The sequence below is a fragment of the Mustelus asterias genome, chromosome 5, assembly GCF_964213995.1.
Source record: "Mustelus asterias chromosome 5, sMusAst1.hap1.1, whole genome shotgun sequence".
Lineage (NCBI taxonomy): Eukaryota > Metazoa > Chordata > Chondrichthyes > Carcharhiniformes > Triakidae > Mustelus > Mustelus asterias.
The window spans coordinates 123,462,934-123,489,405 of NC_135805.1; the positions used below are offsets into that span (position 1 = coordinate 123,462,934).

Here is a 26,472-nt window from a genome sequence, read left to right on the forward strand (position 1 = left end):
TGTGGGAAGTGCACCCATCTGCAGCTCCTCCAGAACCGTGTTAGGGAACTGGAGCTGGAGTTGAATGAACTTAGGATCATTAGGGAGGCAGAGGTGGCCATAGAACAAAGAACAATACAGCACAGGAACAGGCCCTTCGGCCCTCCAAGCCCGTGCCGCTCCCTGGTCCAAACTAGACCATTCTTTTGTATCCCTCCATTCCCACTCTGTTCATGTGGCTATCTAGATAAGTCTTAAACGTTCCCAGTGTGTCCGCCTCCACCACCTTGCCCGGCAGCGCATTCCAGGCCCCCACCACCCTCTGTGTAAAATACGTCCTTCTGATATCTGTGTTAAACCACCCCCCCCCCCCTCACCTTGAATCTAGGACCCCTCGTGAATGTCACCACCGACCTGGGAAAAAGCATCCGACCGTTCACCCTATCTATGCCTTCCATAATTTTATACACCTCTCTTAGGTCACCCCTCATCCTCCGTCTTTCCAGGGAGAACAACCCCAGTTTACCCAATCTCTCCTCATAACTAAGCCCTTCCATACCAGGCAACATCCTGGTAAACCTCCTCTGCACTCTCTCTAAAGCCTCCACGTCCTTCTGGTAGTGTGGCGACCAGAACTGGGCGCAGTATTCCAAATGCAGCCGAACCAACGTTCTATACATCTGCAAAATCAGACCCCAACTTTTATACTCTATGCCCCGTCCTATAAAGGCAAGCATGCCATATGCCTTCTTCACTACCTTCTCCACCTGTGACGTCACCTTCAAGGATCTGTGGACTTGCACACCCAGATCCCTCTGCGTATCTACACCCTTTATTGTTCTGCCATTTATCGTATAGCTCCCCCCTACGTTAGTTCTACCAAAATGCATCACTTCGCATTTATCTGGATTGAACTCCATCTGCCATTTCTTTGCCCAAATTTCCAGCCTATCTATATCCTTCTGTAGCCTCTGACAATGTTCCTCACTATCTGCAAGTCCAGCAAGACGAGACAAAGATTTGCGTCAGAGGCCCAGCGATTTCATCTCTCGTCTCCCTGAGCAGCCTGGGATAGATTCCATCAGGCCCTGGGGATTTGTCAGTCTTTATATTCCCTAAAAAACCTAACACTTCCTCCCTTGTAATGGAGATTTTCTCTAACGGGTCAACACTCCCCTCCGAGACACTCCCAGTCAACACATCCCTCTCCTTTGTGAATACCAACGCAAAGTATTCATTTAGGATCTCCCCTACTTCTTTGGGCTCTAAGCATAATTCCCCACTTTTGTCCCTAAGTGGTCCGATTTTTTCCCTGACAACCCTTTTGTTCCTAACGTATGAATAAAATGCCTTGGGATTCTCCTTAATCCTGTCTGCCAAGGACATTTCGTGACCCCTTTTGGCCCTTCTAATTCCTCATTTGAGTTCTTTCCTACTTTCTTTGCATTCCTCCAGAGCTCCCTCCATTTTTAGCTGCCTGGACCTAACGTACGCCTCTCTTTTCTTTTTGACCAATCCCTCAATTTCCCTGGTTATCCATGGTTCTCGAATCCTACCCTTCCGATCCTTCTTTTTTACAGGCACATGCCTATCCTGCAGCCCTAACAACTGTTCCTTAAAAGACTCCCACATGCCAGATGTGGATTTACCCTCAAACAGCCTCTCCCAATCAACAGCTGCCAATTTCTGCCTAATTCCACGAGACAGAAGCTTCATGGATATAGTTACTCCAGGAAAGAAAAATAGATGGGTGACGGTGAGAGGGGCTGGGAGGAAGCAGTCAGTGCAGGGATCCCCGGTGGTTGTTCCCCTTAGCAACAAGTATTCCGCTTTGGATGCAGTTGAGGGGGACGACATACCAGTGGTGAGCCGTAGTGAGCGGATCTCCAGCACTGAGTCTGTCCCTGTGGCTCGGGAGGGTAAGGGGGAGAGCGCGAGGGCAATAGTTATTGGGGACTCGTTAGGTAGAGGGATAGATAGGAGGTTCTGTGGCAGCAAAAGAGACTCACGGATGGAATGTTGCCTACCGGATGCCAGGGTCCGTGACGTCTCGGACCGTGTTTTCCGGATTCTTAAGGGGGAGGGGGAACAGTCACAAGTCGTGGTACACATTGGTACCAACGACATAGGTAAGAGAAGGGACGGGGATTTAAAACAGGAATTTAGGGAGTTGGGCTGGAAGCTGAGAGCCAAGACAAAACATGTGGTCATCTCTGGTACGTTGCCGGTGCCACGTGATAGCGAGTTGAGGAACAGGGAGAGAGTGCAGTTAAACATGTGGTTGCAGGGATGGTGTAGGAGGGAGGGTTTCAGCTACATGGATAATTGGAACACATTCTGGGGAAGGTGGGACCTGTACAAACAGGACGGGGTGCACCTGAACTAGAGGGGCACCAATATCCTGGGAGGGAAATTTGCTACGGCTCTTCAGGGGGGTTTAAACTAATTTGTCAGGGGGGTGGGAAAAGGAGTTGTAGTCCGGAAGTCAGTGTTGAGGGTAGTGAGGTATTGGGGAAGGTATCAAGGTCAAGGGTGGGTACCGGTAGACAGGAAGGTGGGTTGAAGTGTGTCTACTTCAATGCAAGGAGCATCCGGAACAAGGTAGATGAACTTGGGGCGGGGATTGGTACTTGGGACTACGATGTTGTGGCCATTACGAAGACATGGGTAGAACAAGGACAGGAATGGTTGTTGGACGTTCCGGGGTATAGATGTTTCAGTAAGTGTAGGGAAGCTGGTAAAAGAGGTGGAGGAGTAGCATTGTTAATCAAGGATAGTTTAACGGCTGCAAAAAGGCACTTCTGAGGTAATATGGGCTGAAGTTAGAAATAGGAAAGGAGCGGTCACGTTGTTAGGAGTTTACTATAGGCCCCCAAATAGTAATAGAGATGTGGAGGAAGAAATTGCTAAGCAGATTATGGATAGGTGTGGGGGTCACAGGGTAGTTGTCATGGGGGACTTTAACTTTCCAAATATTGATTGGAACCTTTGTAGGTCAAATAGTTCGGATGGAGCAGTTTTTGTGCAGTGTGTGCAGGAGGGTTTCCTGACACAATATGTGGATAGGCCGACAAGAGGTGGGGCCACATTGGATTTGGTACTGGGAAATGAACCGGGCCAAATGTTAGATTTGGTTGTGGGAGAGCACTTTGGAGATAGTGACCACAATTTGGTGTCTTTTGTTATTGCAATGGAGAGGGATAGGGCTGTACGGCAGGGCAAGGTTTATAATTGGGGGAGAGGTAATTATGATGCAATTAGGCAAGAATTAGGGGGCATAAGATGGGAACAGAAACTGTCAGGGAAAGGCACAAATGAAAAGTGGAACTTTTTCAAGGAACAAATACTGTGTGTCTTTGATAGGTATGTCCCTGTCAGGCAGGGAGGAAATGGCCGAGTGAGGGAACCATGGTTCACAAAAGAGGTGGAATGTCTTGTGAAAAGGAAGAGGGAAGCTTATGTCGGGATGAGGAAACAAGGTTCAGATGGCTCGATTGAGGGTTACAAGTTAGCAAGGAATGAGCTGAAAAAGGGGCTTAGGAGAGCTAGGAGGGGGCATGAGAAGTGCTTGATGGGTCGGATCAAGGAAAACCCCAAGGCTTTTTACTCTTATGTGAGGAATAATAGAATGACCAGGGTGAGGTTAGGGCCGGTCAAGGACAGTAGTGGGAACTTGTGTATGGAGTCAGTAGAGTTAGGAGAGGCGATGAATGAATACTTTTCTTCAGTGTTCACCACGGAGAGGGGCTATGTTTTCGAGGAAGAGAAGGTGTTACAGGCTAATAGGCTGGAGGAAGTAGATGTTCGGAGGGAGGATGTACTAGCAGTTTTGAATAAACTGAAGGTCGATAAGTCCCCTGGGCCTGATGAAATATATCCTAGCATTCTTTGGGAGGCAAGGCATGAGATTGCAGAGCCTTTGGCTTTGATCTTTGGGTCCTCACTGTCCACGGGGATGGTGCCAGAGGACTGGAGAGTGGCGAATGTTGTTCCTCTGTTTAAGAAAGGGAATAGAAATGACCCTGGTAATTATAGGCCGGTTAGTCTTACTTTGGTTGGTAAATTGATGGAAAAGGTCCTTAGGGATGGGATTTACGACCATTTAGAAAGATGTGGATTAATCTGGGATAGTCAGCACGGATTCGTGAAGGGCAAGTCGTGCCTCACAAATTTGATAGAATCTTTTGAGGAGGTAACTAAGTGTGTTGATGAAGGTAGGGCAGTTGATGTCATATACATGGATTTTAGTAAGGCGTTTGATAAGGTCCCCCATGGTCGGCATATGATGAAAGTAAGGAGGTGTGGGATAGAGGGAAAGTTGGCCGATTGGATAGGTAACTGGCTATCTGATCGAAATCGAAAGCTACGGCATCTCCTCCGGAGCCTTCAACATGTCATTGATGAAGACGAACATCTCGCCCAGGCCATCCCCACACCCCCACTTCTTGCCTTCAAACAACTACGCAACCTCAAACAGACTATTGTCCGCAGCAAACTACCCAGCTTTCAGGAGAACAGTGACCACGACACCACACAACCCTGCCACAGCAACCTCTGCAAGACGTGCCGGATCATCGACACGGATGCCATCATCTCACGTGAGAACACCATCTACCAGGTACACGGTACCTACTCTTGCAACTCGGCCAACGTTGTCTACCTGATACGCTGCAAGAAAGGATGTTCTGAGGCATGGTACATTGGGGAAACCATGCAGACGCTACGACAACGGATGAATGAACACCGCTCGACAATCACCAGGCAAGACTGTTCTCTTCCTGTGGGGGAGCACTTCAGCAGTCACGGGCATTCAGCCTTGGATCTTCAGGTAAGCGTTCTCCAAGGCGGCCTTCACGACACACGACAGCGCAGTCGCTAAGCAGAAACTGATAGCCAAGTTCCGCACACATGAGGACGGCCTAAACCGGGATGTTGGATTTATGTCACATTATCAGTAACCCCCACAGCTTGCCTCCTGGGCTTGCAGAATTTCACTGGCTGTTCTGTCTGGAGACAATACACATCTCTTTAACCTGTGTTGAATGCTCCCTCCACCCACATTGTCTGTACATTTAAGACCTGGCTGGCTGTAGAGATTTGCATTCTAATCAGTATTCTGTAATTTGATTCCTGGGTCTGTTTGCACTGTTTGAGAACAGATAACCACTCCATCTGACGAAGGGGCAGCGCTCCGAAAGCTTATGGTATTTGCTACCAAATAAACCTGTTGGACTTTAACCTGGTGTTGTGAGACTTCTATCTGATCGAAGACAGAGGGTGGTGGTGGATGGAAAATTTTCGGACTGGAAGCAGGTTGCTAGCGGAGTGCCACAGGAATCAGTGCTTGGTCCTCTGCTCTTTGTGATTTTTATTAATGACTTAGAGGAGGGGGCTGAAGGGTGGATCAGTAAATTTGCTGATGACACCAAGGTTGGTGGAGTAGTGGATGAGGTGGAGGGCTGCTGTAGATTGCAAAGAGACATAGATAGGATGCAAAGCTGGGCTGAAAAATGGCAGATGGAGTTTAACCCTGATAAATGTGAGGTGATTCATTTTGGTAGGACAAATTTAAATGTGCATTACAGGGTCAAAGGTAGGGTTCTGAAGACTGTGGAGGAACAGAGAGATCTTGGGGTCAATATCCACAGATCTCTGAAGGTTGCCACTCAAGTGGATAGAGCTGTGAAGAAGGCCTACAGTGTGTTAGCTTTTATTAACAGGGGGTTGGAGTTTAAGAGCCGTGGGGTTATGCTGCAACTGTACAGGACCTTGGTGAGACCACATTTGGAATATTGTGTGCAGTTCTGGTCACCTCACTATAAGAAGGATGTGGAAGTGCTGGAAAGAGTGCAGAGGAGATTTACCAGGATGCTGCCTGGTTTGGAGGGAGGTCTTATGAGGAAAGGTTGAGGGAGCTAGGGCTGTTCTCTCTGGAGCGGAGGAGGCTGAGGGGAGACTTAATAGAGGTTTATAAAATGATGAAGGGGATAGATAGAGTGGATGTTCAAAGACTATTTCCACGGGTGGATGGAGCTATTACAAGGGGGCATAACTATAGGGTTCGTGGTGGGAGATACAGGAAGGATATCAGAGGTAGGTTCTTTACTCAGAGAGTGGTTGGGGTGTGGAATGGACTGCCTGTAGTGATAGTGGCGTCAGACACTTTAGGAACATTTAAGCGGTTATTGGATAGGCACATGGAGCACACCAGGATGATAGGGAGTGGGATAGCTTGATCTTGGTTTCAGATAAAGCTCGGCACAACATCGTGGGCCGAAGGGCCTGTTCTGTGCTGTACTGTTCTATGTTCTAAGTTTTTTCCCAGGGTGGAAGAGTCAATTACTGGGGGGCATAGGTTTAAGGTTAAGGGGCAATGTTTAAAGGAGAAGTACGAGACAGGTTTTTTTTACACAGAGAGTGGTGGGTGCCTGGAACTCGCTGCCGGGGGAGGTCGTGGAAGCAGATACGACAGTGTCTTTTGAGGGGCGTCTTGACAAATACATAAACAGGATGGGAATAGAGGGATATGGTAACTGGAAGAACAAAGAACAGTACAGCACAGGAAACAGGCCCTTCGGCCCTCCAAGCCTGTGCCGCTCCTTGGTCCAACTGGACCAATCGTTTGTATCCCTCCATTCCCAGGCTGCTCATGTGACTATCCAGGTAAGTCTTAAACGATGTCAGCGTGTCTGCCTCCACCACCCTACTTGGCAGCGCATTCCAGGCCCCCACCACTCTCTGTGTAAAAAACATCCCTCTAATATCTGAGTTATACTTCGCCCCTCTCACCTTGAGCCCGTGACCCCTCGTGATCGTCACTTCTGATCTGGGAAAAAGCTTCCCACCGTTCACCCTATCTATCCCCTTCATAATCTTGTACACCTCTATTAGATCTCCCCTCATTCTCCGTCTTTCCAGGGAGAACAACCCCAGTTTACCCAATCTCTCCTCATAGCTAAGACCCTCCATACCAGGCAACATCCTGGTAAACCTTCTCTGCACTCTCTCTAACGCCTCCACGTCCTTCTGGTAGTGCGGCGACCAGAACTGGACGCAGTACTCCAAATGTGGCCTAGCCAGCGTTCTATACAGCTGCATCATCAGACTCCAGCTTTTATACTCTATACCCCGTCCTATAAAGGCAAGCATACCATATGCCTTCTTCACCACCTTCTCCACCTGTGTTGCCACCTTCAAGGATTTGTGGACTTGCATACCTAGATCCCTCTGTGTTTCAATACTCTTGATGACTCTGCCATTTATTGTATAACTCCTCCCTACATTATTTCTTCCAAAATGCATCACTTCGCATTTATCTGGATTAAATTCCATCTGCCACCTCTCCGCCCAATTTTCCAGCCTATCTATATCCTGCTGTATTGCCCGACAATGCTCATCGCTATCCGCAAGCCCAGCCATCTTCGTGTCATCCACAAACTTGCTGATAACACCAGTTACACCTTCTTCCAAATCATTGATATATATCACAAATAGCAGAGGTCCCAGTACAGAGCCCTGCGGAACACCACTGGTCACAGACCTCTAGCCGGAAAAAGACCCTTCGACCGCTACTCTCTGTCTCCTATGGCCAAGCCAGTTCTCCACCCATCTCGACACTTCTCCTTGTATCCCATGAGCCTTAACCTTCTTAACCATCCTGCCATGTGGGACTTTGTCAAATGCCTTACTGAAATAAGGGTAAGGTGCTTTAGTTCAGTTGGGCAGCATTGTCGGTGCAGGCTTGGAGGGCTGAAAGGCCTGTTCCTGTGCTATAATGTTCTTAATCAAGATGCTACTTGACTGGGACCCAATGTCGGTCAGCAAGCACAGGGATGATTGAGGAATGGGACTTGCCTTGAATTAACATACGGGCAGCAGATTTTTGGATGATTTCAAGTTTATGGAGGATGGAATGTGGGAAACCAGCCAGGAGTGTATTTGAATAGTAAAGTCTAGAGCTAATGATGGCATGGATGAAGGGTTAATTGTGTAGATAATTTTATTACATAAATCATTGTCATATCTGATACAGCATTCTTCAGTGTTTGAGAATGCATTCTTTGTTGACTGAAACACTCGGGCTGAAGAAGGATTTGTTCGCAATGCTAAACTGTCTTCAAAGCACATTCTGTGTCATGTGTCAAGGTTAGAATGAAATGCACCTCTTCTTGGAGAATAAAACATCTCCAATACTTGTCCATGTTTTAAGTCTCTTCATTTAATCCCTTTGCAAAATGATTCTGCGAATCATCAATGCATTCTCACCACACAAAAAAATAGTCCCATCCTTTGGAGTAAGATGGCCCTTGTAGCATAGAAGAAAATTAGCTTTCATTGATAGCTGATTGGAATAAATGACAGAACAGTACAGCTACTTTAAAGAGAAGCTTCAAATTGTGAGTCATTGTGCAAACTTCCAAGGTAAGGCATGTAGAATATGCTTTATGAAAATACTGATTGGGCAACATTTTATTTTATTCAATTAATTTTAATTCAATTTTTAATGTTTTTGCAAAAAGGTCTTCCATTCTACAATGAATGTTAGAATCAGAGTTCAATGTTCTCATCTAAGAACATGTACCCAGGACAATCTTCCTGTTAAATGAGAAATGTAAAAGATTTTAGGAACCATGACAGACAAATTGTCCTGAAAAGTCATTTTGATGGATTTGATTTTCCCACCTCAATTCTGTACAAGTTGACACAAGTTTCAGACAAATTCAAATATTCTTCCCTCGTATCTATTGAGCTCTTTCAGGTTATCATAGAATCCTATAATGCAGAAGGAGGCCATTCAACCCATCGAATCTGCACCGACAACAAACCCACCTATCCCCATCCCCCCATGCATTTACCCCATGCATTGGGCTCAATCTGTGAATTTCCTCAGAACTCAATCAGTCTGTTATGGACCCAAAGTGTGACGTCACAAGAAAACAGGCAATTGGTTGGTGAACCTTTTTCTTATTTGTCTCTCAAAATTTAAATGCCCTCCAGTTTTATGTCCAACTTTTACCATTAGTCATAAAGCAGTGGAAATTGGGATTGACATCATAATTCCTCGAAAGTTGGGGCTTAGCACAAACATAGCCAGCATTTTATAAGTAGGTTCTGAGATGGAATTCGCAAGTGTTTTCACCTTATAATATTAGTGTTTTATATTCTGTCTTTATGGGCTCATCTTGAAATGCACTGTTCCTAGGTGAAGGTGACCTAGAAGAAATTATTTAAGCCCGAGTTGCAACAAAAGAGATCAGTGAAAAATTGAAAAAAGTGTTCCTGTTGCTAATATCAGCTGAAATGAGTGGGAATTTTTTGTTTTACCTTGCAAGGGTTCTTGGTATTGGCACTGTAACTGCCTGTGAGACCACCAAGATATTGTTGTCCTAACCGACTCTAAGATGGTCTGAGTATCAGTGATAGTATTCCCAATGGGCATTAATTTGTTTGAAGGATTGATTTTTTAAAAAAATGAAGTGACAGACGAGGTTGTGTCCCACAAGATATAATTATCAAAGTCTTTTCCCTATGCCAGAAATTACAGGTCATGAAGATCTCCATCAAGGTCTCTAAGTAAGAAGAAAATAATTTACCCTGGTCCCAGGAGCTACATAAGATTAAAGGCATACTTTTGACATCATAACTAAGCCACAGTTTGATAAAGTCGTTCAATATTAACATGTTTGATTTCTGCTCAGTGCAGTGTCTAATAGATGGCAATCACAGAGAATTGCACGGTCCAAATGTTAACTCCCTCAATTGGCTCGTGCTCCAAGATAAGAATTTCTACAGTTGATACAACCACTGTTAATCCTCTTCCTTAACTGGAATTTCAACTACAGAGAGTATTTTTCCATTGCAAATGTTAATGTCAGAACATATGGGCTGGAATTTTACCATCCCACCCTCCACATGATTCAGAGAGGACGAGGGGCAGACCATGGGAATTTCAATTTTCCAATTTGATTTTCAAGTTTGCTGACGACATCACCATAGTGGGTCGGATCTCAAACGATGACGAGACAGAGTACGGGAATGAGATAGAGAATCTAGTGAACTGGTGCGGCAACAATAATCTCTCCCTCAATGTCAACAAAACGAAGGAGATTGTCATTGACTTCAGGAAGCGTAAAGGAGAACATGCCCCTGTCTACATCAATGGGGACGAAGTAGAAAGGGTCGAGAGCTTCAAGTTTTTAGGTGTCCAGATCACCAACAACCTATCCTGGTCCCCCCCATGCCAACACTATAGTTAAGAAAGCTCACCAACGCTTCTACTTTCTCAGAAGACTAAGGAAATTTGGCATGTCAGCTACGACTTTCACCAACTTTTACAGATGCACCATAGAAAGCATTCTTTCTGGTTGTATCACAGCTTGATATGACTCCTGCTCTGCCCAAGACCGCAAGGATCTACAAAAGGTTGTGAATGTAGCCCAATCCATCATGCAAACCAGCCTCCCATCCATTGACTCTGTCTACCCTTCCCGCTGCCTCGGCAAAGCAGCCAACATAATTAAGGACCCCACGCACCCTGGACATTCTCTCTTCCATCTTCTTCCTTCGGGAAAAAGATACAGAAGTCTGAGGTCACGTACCAGCCGACTCAAGAACAACTTCTTCCCTGCTGCTGTCAGACTTTTGAATGGACCTACCTTGCATTAAGTTGATCTTTCTCTACACCCTAGCTATGACTGTAACACTACATTCTGCACTCTCTCCTTTCCTTCTCTATGAACGGTATGTTTTGTCTCTATAGAGTGCTAGAAACAATACTTTTCACTGTATGATAATACATGTGACAATAATTAATCAAATCAATGGGAAGGTCCGTTGACCTCAGGCAGGCTTTTACGGTTTCAAGATAAAATCCCACCCCATGAGTCACAGAATGTCACGCAGGAACTATATTTGATGTAAAGAGTAAGTATGTGCAAATGTCAATATTTAATCCACTATAGACTTATAGCTCCTAAATGTTATGAACTTCATTTGCTATGCAACTGTGAAATTATTCAAATTACAGCAAACATTTCAGTGTCTATCTCTTTCCTTTTTCTTATTTTCTCATTCTCTCTATTTAGAATCATAGAAATCATAGAAACACTACAGTGCAGAAAGAGGCCATTTGGCCCATCGAGTCTGCACCGACCACAATCCCACCCAGGCCCTACCGCCATATCCCTACATATTTACCCACTAATCCCTCTAACGTACGCATCTCAGGACACTAAGGGGCAATTTTTAGCATGGCCAATCAACCTAACCTAACCTAACATCTTTGGACTGTGGGAAGAAACCGGAGCACCCGGAGGAAACCCACGCAGATACGAGGAGAATGTGCAAACTCCACACAGACAGTTTAATGTTGCTATAGTGAACATATTGCTTTGGAACCAGTGGCAGTAATAAGGGGGAGAAAAACAATAACTCTTTCTCATCAGGATATGCTTATTTACACTTCATCTCACTGTATGACTCTCCCAGGTGCCCTCAGCAAAATACAACAATTTAGATATAGTACCAATATAATCCCTGTGTTATATAGAGTCAATATACATAAATAAAGTTCCAAGAAGAGTATTTGATTTTTAACCTTGGAGACATTCTTGAAAAGATTGTCAACTGCAACATAGCAGTATTGGAAAATTCGTATCCGAACTACTCACTTACTATATTTGCAGGTATAAGATCAAAATTCACCAAACAACACAATGTTACTTCAATCAATTCATGAAATGAATAATATCAACAAAACTATACTTACTGCAGCATGAAAGCCATGGAGATTTGGTGTTAATACAGGATAACATACTTGTGGATACTTCTTTATACCTTGCATGACTTCAGTGTGATCAGCCAACTGACAAAAGCAAGGACACAAATGTACACAATTTTTAAAAATTTGTTCTGCTTAAATGTTTAGTGATATAAACAAGTATAATGTGATAAAGTACCACAGAAGAAACTATTAACAAAATTGAAAGCACATGGAATTGAACTCGAACTATTGAGATAGATAGGGACTGAATTAGGAGGTGAAAAATAGAGAGCAGGAATAATGGGTAAGGATTCCAGGCAGGAGTGATGCTGTCTTCCAAGGAATTGTCGATGAAGCCATATATCCAAGCTTGCTGACGACACCAAGTTAGATGGCCCATTAAATAATGTAGATGGGAGCAGAAAGTTTCAAGGCTGATTTAATAGATTAGAAAACTGTGGCAGCTGAAATTCAAGGTGGGACAGTGTGAGGACGTCCATTTGGTACCACAGAGAAATATATCAGAGTATTTTCTAAATGGTGAGAAGCTAGGAACTGTGGAGGAGAGGAGAGATTTGGAGATCTACGAACAGAATATGGCAAAGATTAGTGGGCATGTGAAAAAAATGATTTAAAAAGCGAATGGAATTGGCCAAGAAGGCTGGAAGTCCAAAGGGTTTAAATTGTTACAACCATAAAAAGAACTTTAAAGAGATAAAAAGATACATTTGTCTTGGTGAGTACGCAGTATACATTCAGCAGAATAATGCCAAAATTAAAAGATATATAAGACTGCATAGGCTAGTCCTATATTCCCTTGAAACCTCCTTCCACTGTCCTCATCGTTTCTCTGGCTCTTTTACCTTAAATCTGTGTCCTCTGGTGACTAATCCTTCTGCCTTTATCCCATTATCCTACCAGGAATACAACAGATATCCTAGAAAGATGTATCCATACATGTATCTTTGTCCTCAGCCAATCCATTGCTTCCTGCAGGAAGGTAACTCTGGATCAACTCTCAGATTAGTTTAAAGTCTCAGCGGCCACTATTTTTATAAAACTGCTTCAGGATAGGTAGACTCTTGTCAGCAATACTTCCAAAATATCAAGAGAGGAGAAGATCTGACTCAAGCTAACCAGATAATTGAAATAGTTAAAATAGTTCATTTAGAAAACCTTCTGTGAAGTGGGGAATCCTTTGAATATGATTCATAGTCCTTAGGCCCTTAGATAGCGGTTCCTAATCCAGGCCAGAATGAAAAAACAGTAAAATGGGGAAGTGAAAATACTGGTCTGAACTAGTCTTGTATATTTTAAAATGGTGGTTAGCATCGCTGCCTCACAGCGCCAGGGATCCAGGTTCAATTCCAGCCTTGGGTCACTGTCTGTGTGGAGTTTGCACATTCTTCCTGTGTCTGCAAAGGTTTCCTCTGGGTGCTCTGGTTTCCTCCCTCAGTCCAAAGATGTGCAGGTTAGGTTGATTGGCCATGCTAAGTTGCCTTTTAGTGTCAGGGGGTTAGTAAGGTAAGTAAGTAGGGTTATGGGGATAGGGCCTGGGTGGGATTGTGGGTGGTGCAGACTCGATGGGCCGAATGGTCTCCTTCTGCACTGTAGGGATTCTATGAATTCTATGAATAAAATGGAACACCAGTAAAATAGGGTAATAGGAATACTGATCCAATCTGCTTTTTTATCCTTCTGCGCTACATATCAACCCTTTAAGTTGATTAGAGTTTTTATATTCCGTTTGTTTTCCAAACTGTTGCAAGGTTTAACATCAAATATTAGCCTAACGGTATAACTTCAATGAAGATGTTATTTCTTCACGGGCACCTCTCGATCTCATTCATTATATGGGATCTGAATTTGTAGGGTGGGGGAGGAGAGGGAATCACTCATGGGTCCTGTGGAACCAATGGCTTCCTTTTCTTGGAGACACAGCATTGAGTGGCCTCCCCAACTGGCAACAACATGAAGCATTCCTCAGGCGATCATCAATGGAAGAGGATTCCTATTTGAGACAAAGATTAGTCACAGATGGGTGGTGAAAAAACATTTAATGATTGCAATAAAGGTGTTTAAATAATAAGTTCTAACATAAAAACTTGTGAACGGAAAACGTTAAGGTGCTTAAAGGTCTATTTAACTAGTCATGATGTGGAGATGCCGGCGTTGGACTGGGGTAAACACAGTAAGAAGTTTAACAACACCAGGTTAAAGTCCAACAGGTTTATTTGGTAGCAAAAGCCACACAAGCTTTCGAGGCTCTGAGCCCCTTCTTCAGGTGAGTGGGAATTCTGTTCACAAACAGAACTTATAAGACACAGACTCAATTTACATGAATGATGGTTGGAATGCGAATACTTACAACTAATCCAGTCTTTAAGAAACAAAACAATGGGAGTGGGGAGAGCATCAAGACAGGCTAAAAAGATGTGTATTGTCTCCAGACAAGACAGCCGGTGAAACTCTGCAGGTCCACGCAACTGTGGGAGTTACAAATAGTGTGACATAAATTCTGATTCTAGGATCGCATGATAAAGACTCAGGAGGAAAAAAGCAGAAATATTTATGTGAAATAGTGTGACATAAACCCAATATCCCGGTTGAGGCCGTCCTTGTGTGTGCGGAACCTGGCTATCAGTTTCTGCTCCGCGACTCTGCGCTGTCGTGTGTCGCGAAGGCCGCCTTGGAGAACGCTTACCCGAATATCAGAGGCCGAATGCCCGTGACCGCTGAAGTGCTCCCCAACAGGAAGAGAACAGTCTTGCCTGGTGATTGTCGAGCGGTGTTCATTCATCCGTTGTCGCAGCGTCTGCATAGTTTCCCCAATGTACCATGCCTCGGGACATCCTTTCTTGCAGCGTATCAGGTAGACAACGTTGGCCGAGTTGCAAGAGTATGTACCGTGTACCTGGTGGATGGTGTTCTCACGTGAGATGATGGCATCTGTGTCGATGATCCGGCACGTCTTGCAGAGGTTGCTGTGGCAGGGTTGTGTGGTGTCTTGGTCACTGTTCTCCTGAAGGCTGGGTAGTTTGCTGCGGACAATGGTCTGTTTGAGGTTGTGCGGTTGTTTGAAGGCAAGAAGTGGGGGTGTGGGGATGGCCTTGGCGAGATGTTCGTCTTCATCAATGACATGTTGAAGGCTCCGGAGGAGATGCCGTAGCTTCTCCGCTCCGGGGAAGTACTGGACAACGAAGGGTACTCTGTCCACTGTGTCCCGTGTTTGTCTTCTGAGGAGGTCGGTGCGGTTTTTCGCTGTGGCGCGTTGGAACTGTTGATCAATGAGTCTAGCGCCATATCCTGTTCTTATGAGGGCATCTTTCAGCGTCTGGAGGTGTCTGTTGCGATCCTCCTCATCCGAGCAGATCCTGTGTATACGGAGGGCTTGTCCGTAGGGGATGGCTTCTTTAACGTGTTTAGGGTGTTTAGGTGTTGGGGAGCACTTCAGCGGTCACGGGCATTCGGCCTCTGATATTCGGGTAAGCGTTCTCCAAGGCGGCCTTCGCGACACACGACAGCGCAGAGTCGCGGAGCAGAAACTGATAGCCAGGTTCCGCACACACAAGGACGGCCTCAACCGGGATATTGGGTTTATGTCACACTATTTCACATAAATATTTCTGCTTTTTTCCTCCTGAGTCTTTATCATGCGATCCTAGAATCAGAATTTATGTCACACTATTTGTAACTCCCACAGTTGCGTGGACCTGCAGAGTTTCACCGGCTGTCTTGTCTGGAGACAATACACATCTTTTTAGCCTGTCTTGATGCTCTCCCCACTCCCATTGTTTTGTTTCTTAAAGACTGGATTAGTTGTAAGTATTCGCATTCCAACCATCATTCATGTAAATTGAGTCTGTGTCTTATAAGTTCTGTTTGTGAACAGAATTCCCACTCACCTGAAGAAGGGGCTCAGAGCCTCGAAAGCTTGTGTGGCTTTTGCTACCAAATAAACCTGTTGGACTTTAACCTGGTGTTGTTAAACTTCTTACTCTATTTAACTAGTGCAGCCCTTCACTCGTGCCATCTTAGTGCAAACACAACTTCCTAACCTTACGTGGCCTACCAGTACATCTCAGTGTCCCCCCAGAATGTACATCGGAGGTGAACTTGTCCCACACAAATAAGCCGCATTCTTTGCATAAGCCACTGGAATGCATATTTCACACATTATAGATTCACAACTTGACTCCATCCAATGTTATCTTAGGTATGCTTTAAAAAGTCCTGCAAGGAACTTGATGTTTAGCATGGTTTTACATTCAGAAAATACCATAGACTTTAATTCTGTTCTGTCATCTATGCAGGCCAGTACCACCACGAATCTTGTCTTCTCATGTCCTGGAACTATTTTCAAACCGTGCCACTTCATTGTTCGGTTTCTAGGCTTATCAAAATTCATAGTTGCCAAAGTGGCACAATGGCTGCTCGTATATTTGCTACTGTCTGATGATAAATCGCAGGAAACTGGTCATTTTGGCATTGAGGTCTTTTGGTCATCTCTGAGTAATCTTGGCCTTCTGCATTTTCATTCCATGAAGGAGCTAACCAACCAGCTATTGCTCTGGAATTCAGAATTTGATTTGACCCACTTAAGTATGCATTGCATTTCTGATGATGATGCAACCCTTCTGACAACTTTCATTCCGATACACACTTTTCAAGATCAGGCCAGTGACTAGTCTAGACTCTCATGGCACATTTGGTCTTGAGCATCTTCTTCCACTCTCATAACAGTTTTAACATAACACCAAATTCCCTCACTGCAACAGTTATTTGACAGGTTAACCCATGTGACATATTTAACTTGAAATCAGCTTCATACTTCAATGGTTTTGTGAAAGACTCATTTATCTTCGTTATTTGCATACATGCAGTCTGCTATGTGTGGACTTGTCTTAAATCCTTCTCTTACGATTTCAGTCAAGACCAGTAATTTTCTTTTAAAGAAGAAAAAATTCAAAATTGCAATTATTTTACTGAAAGGATGAAGCCACAATTTAGACGAAAACCATTTTTACAAGAGTCAAAGAAAGCAAACACTAAAAATATCTTCAGTAACTGGCTATATTCTAAATCTCAGAATCAACACAAGTTAAACATGAATTAACAGGCAAATTATGGTCAATTATAAACTATACATTACACATTAAATGCCAGATACAACCAAGATAGATATTATGCCTTGAATTGGCAGTCCATGTCAACAATCAGTTACAACATCCTTTTAAACTCTTATCTTCCTCATGAAAATTTTTAGCTCCTTGACTTCTCGGATTTAGCCTGATCACTCGTCGACAACAACCAATCCAAAATCCACAGACACGGACTTCACCTAAAATAGCCTCATCAGCAGAGTCTTCTCAACTCTGCTTACAATAGTTTGAAGGGTGTAGATCCACCAATTTCATTTTTAGATAACAGAAATAGCTGTAGCAACTGTATATTTGCCTCCTCTCAGCTTCTGGATCTACCTGTGCCTTCTTCAACCTGCCTGTACTGCATCATTGGAATCATCATACAAACAATGATGGTTCTTTTACATGCTTTCAACCAGTTCCAGATACTCAGAAGTTTTGGTTTCCAATCTCAGTTTCAGTCTTAGTTTCCTTAGAAATTCGAAGGGTCAGTTTCCTTTCTCAATTTCCCTTCTCATTTAAGTCTGTCACAAAAAACACAAGCTTTGAAACCACAGATTCCATCCTGTGAAACACCCTAACAACACTACCCTGTATTGTCTGTTTGATCCCTTTCACCCGGTTGCAAGGTAACATGCATTTGTGAGGTGCAGGTTTGAGGGGGACTACTAATATAAGTATAGCAAAAAAAGGGGGTCAATTTGTGCATTGACTATTTGTAAAAACTGACTTCTGAGGCTGGAAAAATTGGGTTGTCTTATAAGACGGGGCAATCTATGCTTAGACTGTGAGATATTTGTCTTCCAAGATGATTACTTTCCAAACTAACGTATGATTTAATAAATAATTTCTGCAACTGATTTGATTTTTGTGATTCCTGCATGGAACATTTAAAGTCATGATGTGGAGATGTCCGCAGCAAACTACCCAGCCTTCAGCCACGACACCACACAACCCTGCCACAGCAACCTCTGCAAGACGTGCCGGATCATCGACACAGATGCCATCATCTCACGTGAGAACACCATCCACCAGGTACACGGTACATACTCTTGCAACTCAGCCAACGTTGTCTACCTGATACGCTGCAGGAAAGGATGTCCCGAGGCATGGTACATTGGGGAAACCATGCAGACGCTGCGACAACGGATGAATGAACACCGCTCGACAATCACCAGGCAAGACTGTTCTCTTCCTGTTGGGGAGCACTTCAGCGGTCACGGGCATTCGGCCTCTGATATTCGGGTAAGCGTTCTCCAAGGTGGCCTTCACGACACACGATGGCGCAGAATCGCTGAGCAGAGACTGATAGCCAAGTTCCGCACACATGAGGACGGCCTCAACCAGGATATTGGGTTCATGTCACACTATCTGTAATCCCCACAGTTGCCTGGACCTGCAGAGTCTCACTGGATGTCCTGTCTGGAGACAATACACATCTCTTTAGCCTGTCTTGATGCTCTCTCCACTCACATTGTTTGTATCTTAAAGACTTGATTAGCTGTAAGTATTCGCATTCCAACCATTGTTCTGTAAATTGAGTTTGCGTCTTTATATGCCCTGTTTGTGAACAGAATTCCCACTCACCTGAGGAAGGGGCTTAAGGCTCCGAAAGCTTGTGGCTTTTGCTACCAAATAAACCTGTTGGACTTTAACCTGGTGTTGTTAAACTTCTTACTGTGGAACATTTATAGCCATGTTATCTGAAGTGAGGTAAGTAGGCCAAAGTTATTTCTCATTTAATAATTTATGTAATTGAAATAACTAGGTATATTTAGTGTAAAAGTAGGTGGGGAAACTGACAATTATGGTAGTTATGGCCCCATTAATTTTAAAAACGAAAAGGCCATGAGCCTTGACTTGGACATGTAGGGTACTCTTGTATCAGCTGGAGTTTATAGGAGCAAGAGGCAATTTGATGAAACACATAAAATACTAAGGGCCCTTGACAGGGTGGATGTGGAGAGGATGTTTCCTCCTGTAGGCAAATCTAGAATTAGGCATCGCTGTTTAAAAATAAGGGGTCACCCATTTAGGACTGAGATCGGTGAATTTTTTTCACTGAGGGGATTGTGAGTCTTTGGAACTCTCTTCCTGAAAAGGTGGTGGAATCAGAGTCTTTGAATATTTTTAAGGCAGAGGTGGATAAATTTTTGGTAAGCAAGGGTTTGAACAGTTAGCAGGGGTAGGTGAGTTGCAGATTTAAGGTTACTACCAAATCAGCCACAATCTTATTTAACGATGGAGCAGACTTTTGGCCGAATGGCTCCTTGTTCCTAAGTCATACAAATAGCAGGAACCGGGACATCTCCAAACTGTTAAGGATCACAGTTTTTTTTAAGAAAGTTATAATTAAGGAAAACAGAATGGTTTTGCAATCTAATACATGCAATGTGAACTAAAACAGATGATTCCCAATCCTTTCAGAATGTGCAAAATGTTCTTGGAAGCAGGAATATGGTTCTCGTTAAGCCACCGGCTAAAGTAAACCTCTGTTCAGTTCACATGCAATTTCCCTTTTAATGTGCAATTTATAAATATAGCAAAAAGTAAACATTGTGTCAAGGGAGAAAAGTGTGGTAAAATGGAGTGAATCAATTGAAAACAAGGCCAAGGCAGACTGATGTGTAAAATGACTGGCATTAAATGTGTCTATGATTTAAATACTTACATAATGAAATATTGCTGGGAACCCTATGTATGTTACTGTAACAACAGAGTATAAAGAAAGAGGGGGAGAAAGATGAATTCAACTTCACATTTCAATTTTGTCTTGCTATGAATAAACATTTTGGGCGGAATTCTCCTACACAAATTGTAAATGTCAAATTCGCATGAAAATTGGAGTAGATCATGCTGGATTTTCCAGCGTCTTCCCCAAAATGAATCTCCCACCTTCTGTGCACTGCAGCAACCACTAGCATGATTATCATTAAAAGCCAGGAGGTGGGGCCTATTCCCACCAAAGAGGCTGAAATCGACAAAATGAGCGGGACCCCGTGCATGCGCACATCTCTGGGAGATCTCTAAAAGACCCCCCAGCATTTAGCTACCTGGCCCCTCAGGCTAGCCTTCCCTTCTCTCTCCCCTCACCCCTTCCACGGACACCACTAGCACCCCCACCCCCTCCCCCCTACCTCACTGCACACATACTGGCCTCACTGCTGCCTTTCACACAAATAGCACTGTGCTGCCATGCGCACCCTCTGTCTGCGAGCACTCCCCCTTGTCGAATGAGAGTCTTGAGCACCTTGGGAGATGGCTCACCTTCCGTTGAAACCAAGTTCCCTTTACATTTCTCACGAGGATATTTTACTAACAGCCTGTGGTGGACCATAGATGGTTACCACTATGGGTACTGAACCATAGATGGTTATCACTATGGGTACTTGTACATATGTTACTCTTGTTACTGTTGGGGTTAGGGTTGGGGTGTTCCACCTGTTGGTATTGTTCTGTGGTACACTCCGGTTGGCTCCGCCTACCTATAGGAGTATAAAGGTCACTGCACTGCCGAGTGACCCTTTAGTCTGGGATTGTATTGTTAAGCAGTATGCTCCATTCTTGTTACTAATAAAAGCCTTTATTTCCCGGGTACGATCCAGCCTCCCGAGTGAATTAATCACGCATCAATTTTATTAGTAACAATTTTGGTGAAAAGAAAAACCATGGAGCAAATGTTAAAACCCGATCGGCTTACCTTGGATCCGCGTGCAGCTGGAGCGTCGAACACTTTCGACCATTGGTTGAAGTGTTTCCAAGACTATATCGACGCCTCAACAGCCATTCAAAACGACGCCGATAGATTGCGGGTCCTCCACGCAAGGGTAAGCGACACTGTGTTTGCAACAATCCGCGATGCCCAAGACTACAAAGGGGCCATCGAACTACTTAAGAAACTGTACAACAAACCGCCAAACGAGATTCATGCTCGGCACCTACTAGCTACTCGACGGCGGCAGCCCGGCGAAACGACGGCACAGTACCTGCGCGAACTTCAGCAGCTAGCCAGAGCCTGCAATTGCAAGCCAGTATCAGCTCCTCAGTATACTAACGATTTGATCCGAGATGCGTTCGTGGCGGGAATCAGCTCATCCTATATTCGCCTGCGGCTGCTAGAGCAAGGTAACTTAGACCTAGCTAAAACGGTGGAATTGGCTGATGCGATGGAAACGGCCTCCAGAAGTCTTGAAACTTACCCCACCGACCACGTGGGAACATCGTGGCAAGTACAGCCACCGACTCAACTCTACCCAGCGGCTCCTAGGAACTGTGCGATCGTGCTTTCAACCTCGGACCTGACGGCGGCGGCAGCTCCAGGTGGCCCGCGGTGCTATTTCTGTGGATTTGCGAAGCACCCTCGTCAGCGATGTCCGGCCAGAACGGTATTTTGCTCCGCGTGTGGGAAGCAAGGGCACTATGCTAAAGTGTGCTGAGCTAAACCACCTTCGAAGCCAAGCAGTGCGGCGTGTGACTCTCCAGGATCTGTCTCCTCGTCTCCAGCTTCGTCAAGGTCTTCAACCACGTGCGATTCACGAGCGCCGCCATTCCTGAGGACGACGACGCAAGACACGTGCGACCTGCGAGTACCGCCACTTTCAACGCCATCGACCACGTGCAATCCATGGGCGCAGCCATTTTGGTCGACACCGACTGCAGGCGACCAGCAGGGGTCATCATCATCGACCATCTCAGCTGCCTGCAGTTGCACTCAAGATTCAACGGTGGCGTCAATCGTCCTGGACCAGGCCAAGCCTCACAGACTCGACAAGTCCATGATGGACATAGAGGTAAACGGACGCCTGATACATTGTCTGTTTGACAGCAGGAGCACGGAGAGTTTCATTCATCCTGACACCGTGAAACGGTGCGGTCTCCGAGTACAGACTGTCAGACAGACAATTTCTATGGCCTCGAGGTCCCGATCTGTTACCGTTCTTGGGAGCTGCGTGGTAAACCTAACGGTGCGGGGCACAGTTTATGAGAACTTCAGGCTCCTCGTGTTACCGCACCTTTGCGCTCCGATACTCCTGGGACTAGACTTTATGGTCCACCTGAGGAGTGTGACCCTGCAGTGCGATGGGCCACTCCCTCCACTTTCAGTGGGAGAACAGCAGCCTCCAAATTGCCCAGCGCGCTCCACGTGCAGTCTCTCGACAATCAGAATCACCCCGCCATCTTTATTTGAGAATCTCGTGCCAGGCTGCAAGCCCATCGCGACTAAGAGCAGGCGTTACAGCGCTGAGGATCGGATCTTTATTCGATCTGAGGTTCAGCGGCTCCTCAGGGAAGGGATCATTCAACCTAGCACTAGCCCATGGAGAGCACAAGTCGTGGTGGTTAAAACTGGAGACAAGCCCCGGATGGTCAGAGACTATAGTCAGACCATTAATAGGTACACGCAGCTGGATGCGTACCCTCTCCCACGCATAACTGACATGGTCAACCAGATTGCGCAGTACCTTGTTCTCCACCACTGACTTGAAGTCAGCCTACCATCAGCTCCCCATTCGCCCAGAGGACCGAAAGTATACGGACTTTGAGGCGGATGGTCATCTCTATCACTTCTTAAGGGTCCCCTTTGGCATCACGAATGGGGTCTCGGTCTTCCAGCATGCAATGGACCGAATGGTGGACCAAAACAGGCTACGGGCTACCTTCCCGTACCTGGACAACATCACTATCTGCGGCCATGACCAGCAGGACCACGATGCCAACCTCCTAAAGTTTTTACGCACTGCGTCTCGCCTGAATCTGACCTATAACAGGGAGAAGTGTGTATTCAGCAAGCGCCGCCTAGCAATTCTCGGATACGTGGTGGAAAACGGGGTCCTTGGCCCTGATCCAGACCGTATGCGTCCCCTCCTTGAACTTCCTCTACCCACTAGCATCAAAGCACTGAGAAGATGCTTAGGCTTCTTTTCGTATTACTCACAGTGGGTTCCCAATTATGCGGACAAAGCCCGTCCGCTCATAAAGTCTACCTCTTTTCCCCTGGCAGCAGAGGCTCGCTGAGCCTTTGAAGGGATAAAAGCTGACATCGCGAAAGCCACGATGCACGCTGTCGATGAGTCCATCCCCTTCCAGGTGGAGAGTGATGCATCTGATTTCGCCCTGGCCGCCACACTTAACCAGGCGGGCAGGCCCGTCGCCTTTTTCTCTCGCACCCTCCAAGGCCCTGAAATTCGGCACTCCGCTGTGGAAAAAGAGGCTCAGGCCATTGTGGAGGCCGTCCGGCATTGGCACCATTACTTGGCTGGAAAACGATTCACCCTGCTCATGGACCAGCGGTCCGTGGCGTTCATGTTCAACAACACGTTAAGGGGTCAGATCAAAAATGATAAAATCTTGAGGTGGAGAATCGAACTCTCCACCTACAACTATGATATCATGTACCGTCCGGGGAAGCTCAATGAGCCCTCAGATGCCCTGTCGCGTGGAACATGTGCAAGTGTGCAGGAGGACCGGCTACAGGCCCTCCACAATGATCTCTGCCATCCGGGGATCACTCAGCTCTTCCATTTTGTAAAGGCCCGGAATCTACCCTACTCCGTAGAGGATGTCAGGTTGAGAACTCGAAGCTGCCAGGTATGTGCTGAATGCAAACCGCACTTCTACCGACCTGACAGGGCACACCTCATTAAAGCCACTCGCCCTTTTGAAAGACTGAGTGTTGATTTCAAGGGCCCCCTTCCTTCGACAGATCGGAATGTGTACTTCCTCAACGTAGTTGACGAGTACTCCCGATTCCCTTTTGCCAATCCCTGTTCAGACATGACCGCTGCCACGGTTATCAAAGCGTTGCGGGATGTTTTCACCCTGTTTGGTTACCCCAGTTATATCCACAGTGATAGGGGTTCGTCGTTTATGAGTGACGACTTGAGGCAATACCTGCTCTCAAAAGGGATTGCCTCAAGTAGGACTACGAGTTACAACCCCAGGGGTAACGGGCAGGTCGAAAGAGAAAACGCTACAGTCTGGAAGGCTGTCTTACTGGCGTTGAGGTCTAAGGGTCTTCCAGTCTCCCGTTGGCAAGAGGTACTTTCTGATGCGCTCCATTCAATCCGGTCCCTCCTGTGTACGGCAACCAACGCTACCCCACATGAGCGGATGTTTACCTTCCCTAGGAAGTCTTCCTCTGGGACCTCACTGCCATCTTGGTTGACGTACTCAGGACCTGTCCTCCTGTGGCGGCATGTTAGGACCCGCAAATCCGACCCTTTGGTTGAACAGGTCCATCTCCTCCACGCCAACCCTCAATATGCCTATGTAGCATATCCTGACGGGCGAGAGGACACGGTCTCTATTCGAGATCTGGCGCCTGCAGGGGACCTGGAAACCCCCGTCGCTCCCGCACCCCTGGTTAGGGACCCCTTGCCCTTTATCTCCCCTCCTGACACGGCCGGGCAGTATCGGGACCACCACTTAATCCTCTTACTCCCGTGTACAGCTTGCCTGAGTCCAGGAGATTGTCGCCACCTCGGGGCGTTCCTGAGTCCAGGAGATTGTCGCCACCTCGTGGTCCACCCGTTCGTGAGGAACTGGAGGAATCACTGGACACCGCCTTGGAGAGAGGGTCATCACGGTCACCAGAACCGGCGCTACCGCCAGTGTTGAGGAGCTCGCAGAGACGGTGCGGCCCTCCAATACGACTGAACTTGTGAATATATGGACAGTTCGTACTGTTTTTTGGCCCCACCGGCCTTTGTTTTTAAAGGAGGGGTGAATGTGGTGAACCATAGATGGTTACCACTATGGGTACTGAACCATAGATGGTTATCACTATGGGTACTTGTACATATGTTACTCTTGTTACTGTTGGGGTTAGGGTTGGGGTGTTCCACCTGTTGGTATTGTTCTGTGGTACACTCCGGTTGGCTCCGCCTACCTATAGGAGTATAAAGGTCACTGCACTGCCTGGTGACCCTTTAGTCTGGGATTGTATTGTTAAGCAGTATGCTCCATTCTTGTTACTAATAAAAGCCTTTATTTCCCAGGTACGATCCAGCCTCCCGAGTGAATTAATCACGCATCACAGCCTATGATTGGCCCAAACTGATTACACCTGCACTCCACTAACAAACCAGAGCTGTATATAAGCTGCAATAATGGACACACAGTCAGTCATGCCAGGAGATGGCTGGAAAACACCTGCTCCGATGTTCTCCGAGGCTGACCAGGCCCACCTGCTGTACACAGTGGAGGCGAGGCACCACCTGCTGCTCTCCACTCAGGGCTGTCACCGAAGGGGTCGTGCCGCAAAGGCATTGTGAGGAGAGGGTCAGCTGCAGTTAATGCCAGGACCCTGACACCTCAATCCTGGGAACAGTGTCAGAAGAAACTGAATGACCACCTTCGGGCACGTGTGCTGGACTAACCATGTCAAACCATACCCGAAGGGCATCGAACAACAGCCCCCTCCCCCACCCAAGAACTGCATCCAACCCCTTTCTTCGTCCGTCCAGTTCAACATCCCGAGTGGTGACCCTTTTCCCCAAAACGGCCAAAACAAACTCCAAAACTCCATGGGTGCCCAGGAGGCACATCGGTCAATAGCCATGGGTGTCGGGGGCATGTGGGAGACGGTGCTGGCCATGGCTGGGACGCTTGCTGGCATTCTGGAGACACAGCAGGCCGTGGCTGTGAGCCTCAACAACTAAGCCCATGCGTTCAATCCCTCTTATTTCCTCACGGGAGAAAAGCGCACACAACCGGTGAGAGAGGGCACAGACAGTGAGCCTGAGCTGCGACACCTGACGGTCTGCGAGCAGCGTGCCCTGGAGCTGGCAGGGGAAGAATCAATGCCTAGAATAATGCGGCAGCCAGGTCAATGTCCAGCATGCAAGTGAGCATCAGCTTAACCCTTTTCCTAAGTCTTCTTTGAGGTAAGTGCTATGCTTTCCCTCACTACCCCCAATGTGTATTCTCTGTTACAGTTCTGGACCTTGATGCACCGGGCCCTTCAGGTGTCAGCGCCCCTCTGCTGCTCATGAAAAAACTCCCCAGGACACCTTGGACAACACCTCGGAGGGAGGCTCTGAAGATTCCTCCAAGGACAGCACGACTGATTCGGCACAGGCATTATCCACACAACCCACCAACACAGAAACCATCACGACAGTGGGTTATTTTAGTGCTGAGGCTTCTGGGTCACTTACTGGTGAGCACATCACAGTCACTGATGCACATTGGCTGGAGGCGGGCAAATCCGAGGGCGCAGGCACACGGATGTCTGCCGGAGGCGAGGAATCAGCTGGCCCCAAGCCAGATGCCAGGCCTCATTGTCCCAAAGCTGGTAGGGATGCATCAGAAAACCCGGGGAGTGGTGGATGGGCTGTCAGAAACCATGCTGCGACTGCAAGGCTGTTTAGAGGAGTCAGACAGAGTGCTGTGTCGCAAGGGGTGGTGGCGACATAGCGTGGGAACCAGGCCAACACTGCAAGGATGGTGTCCGCAGTGGAAAGTCTGGGTCAGGGTTTAGACCTCATAGGTGACAGGGTTCAGGCCATCCTGCAGACACAGCGGGCCATGGCAGAGGCACAGCGGGCCATAGCTGAGTGTGTCACCGGCATCCAGGAGGCACATCGG

The 26,472-nt window shown here is 46.4% G+C and overlaps 1 protein-coding gene across 1 annotated transcript in view; it reads right to left on the bottom strand.

The window, feature by feature from the left end:
* hmgcll1 (3-hydroxymethyl-3-methylglutaryl-CoA lyase like 1) overlaps positions 1-26,472 on the bottom strand; it is a 171,667-nt gene that overhangs the window by 112,192 nt on the left and 33,003 nt on the right. Inside the window, exon 4 of the mRNA XM_078213591.1 lies at positions 11,747-11,842. Within this exon, the coding sequence (XP_078069717.1) occupies positions 11,747-11,842 (96 nt within the window). The remainder of the gene's footprint in view (positions 1-11,746; positions 11,843-26,472) is intronic.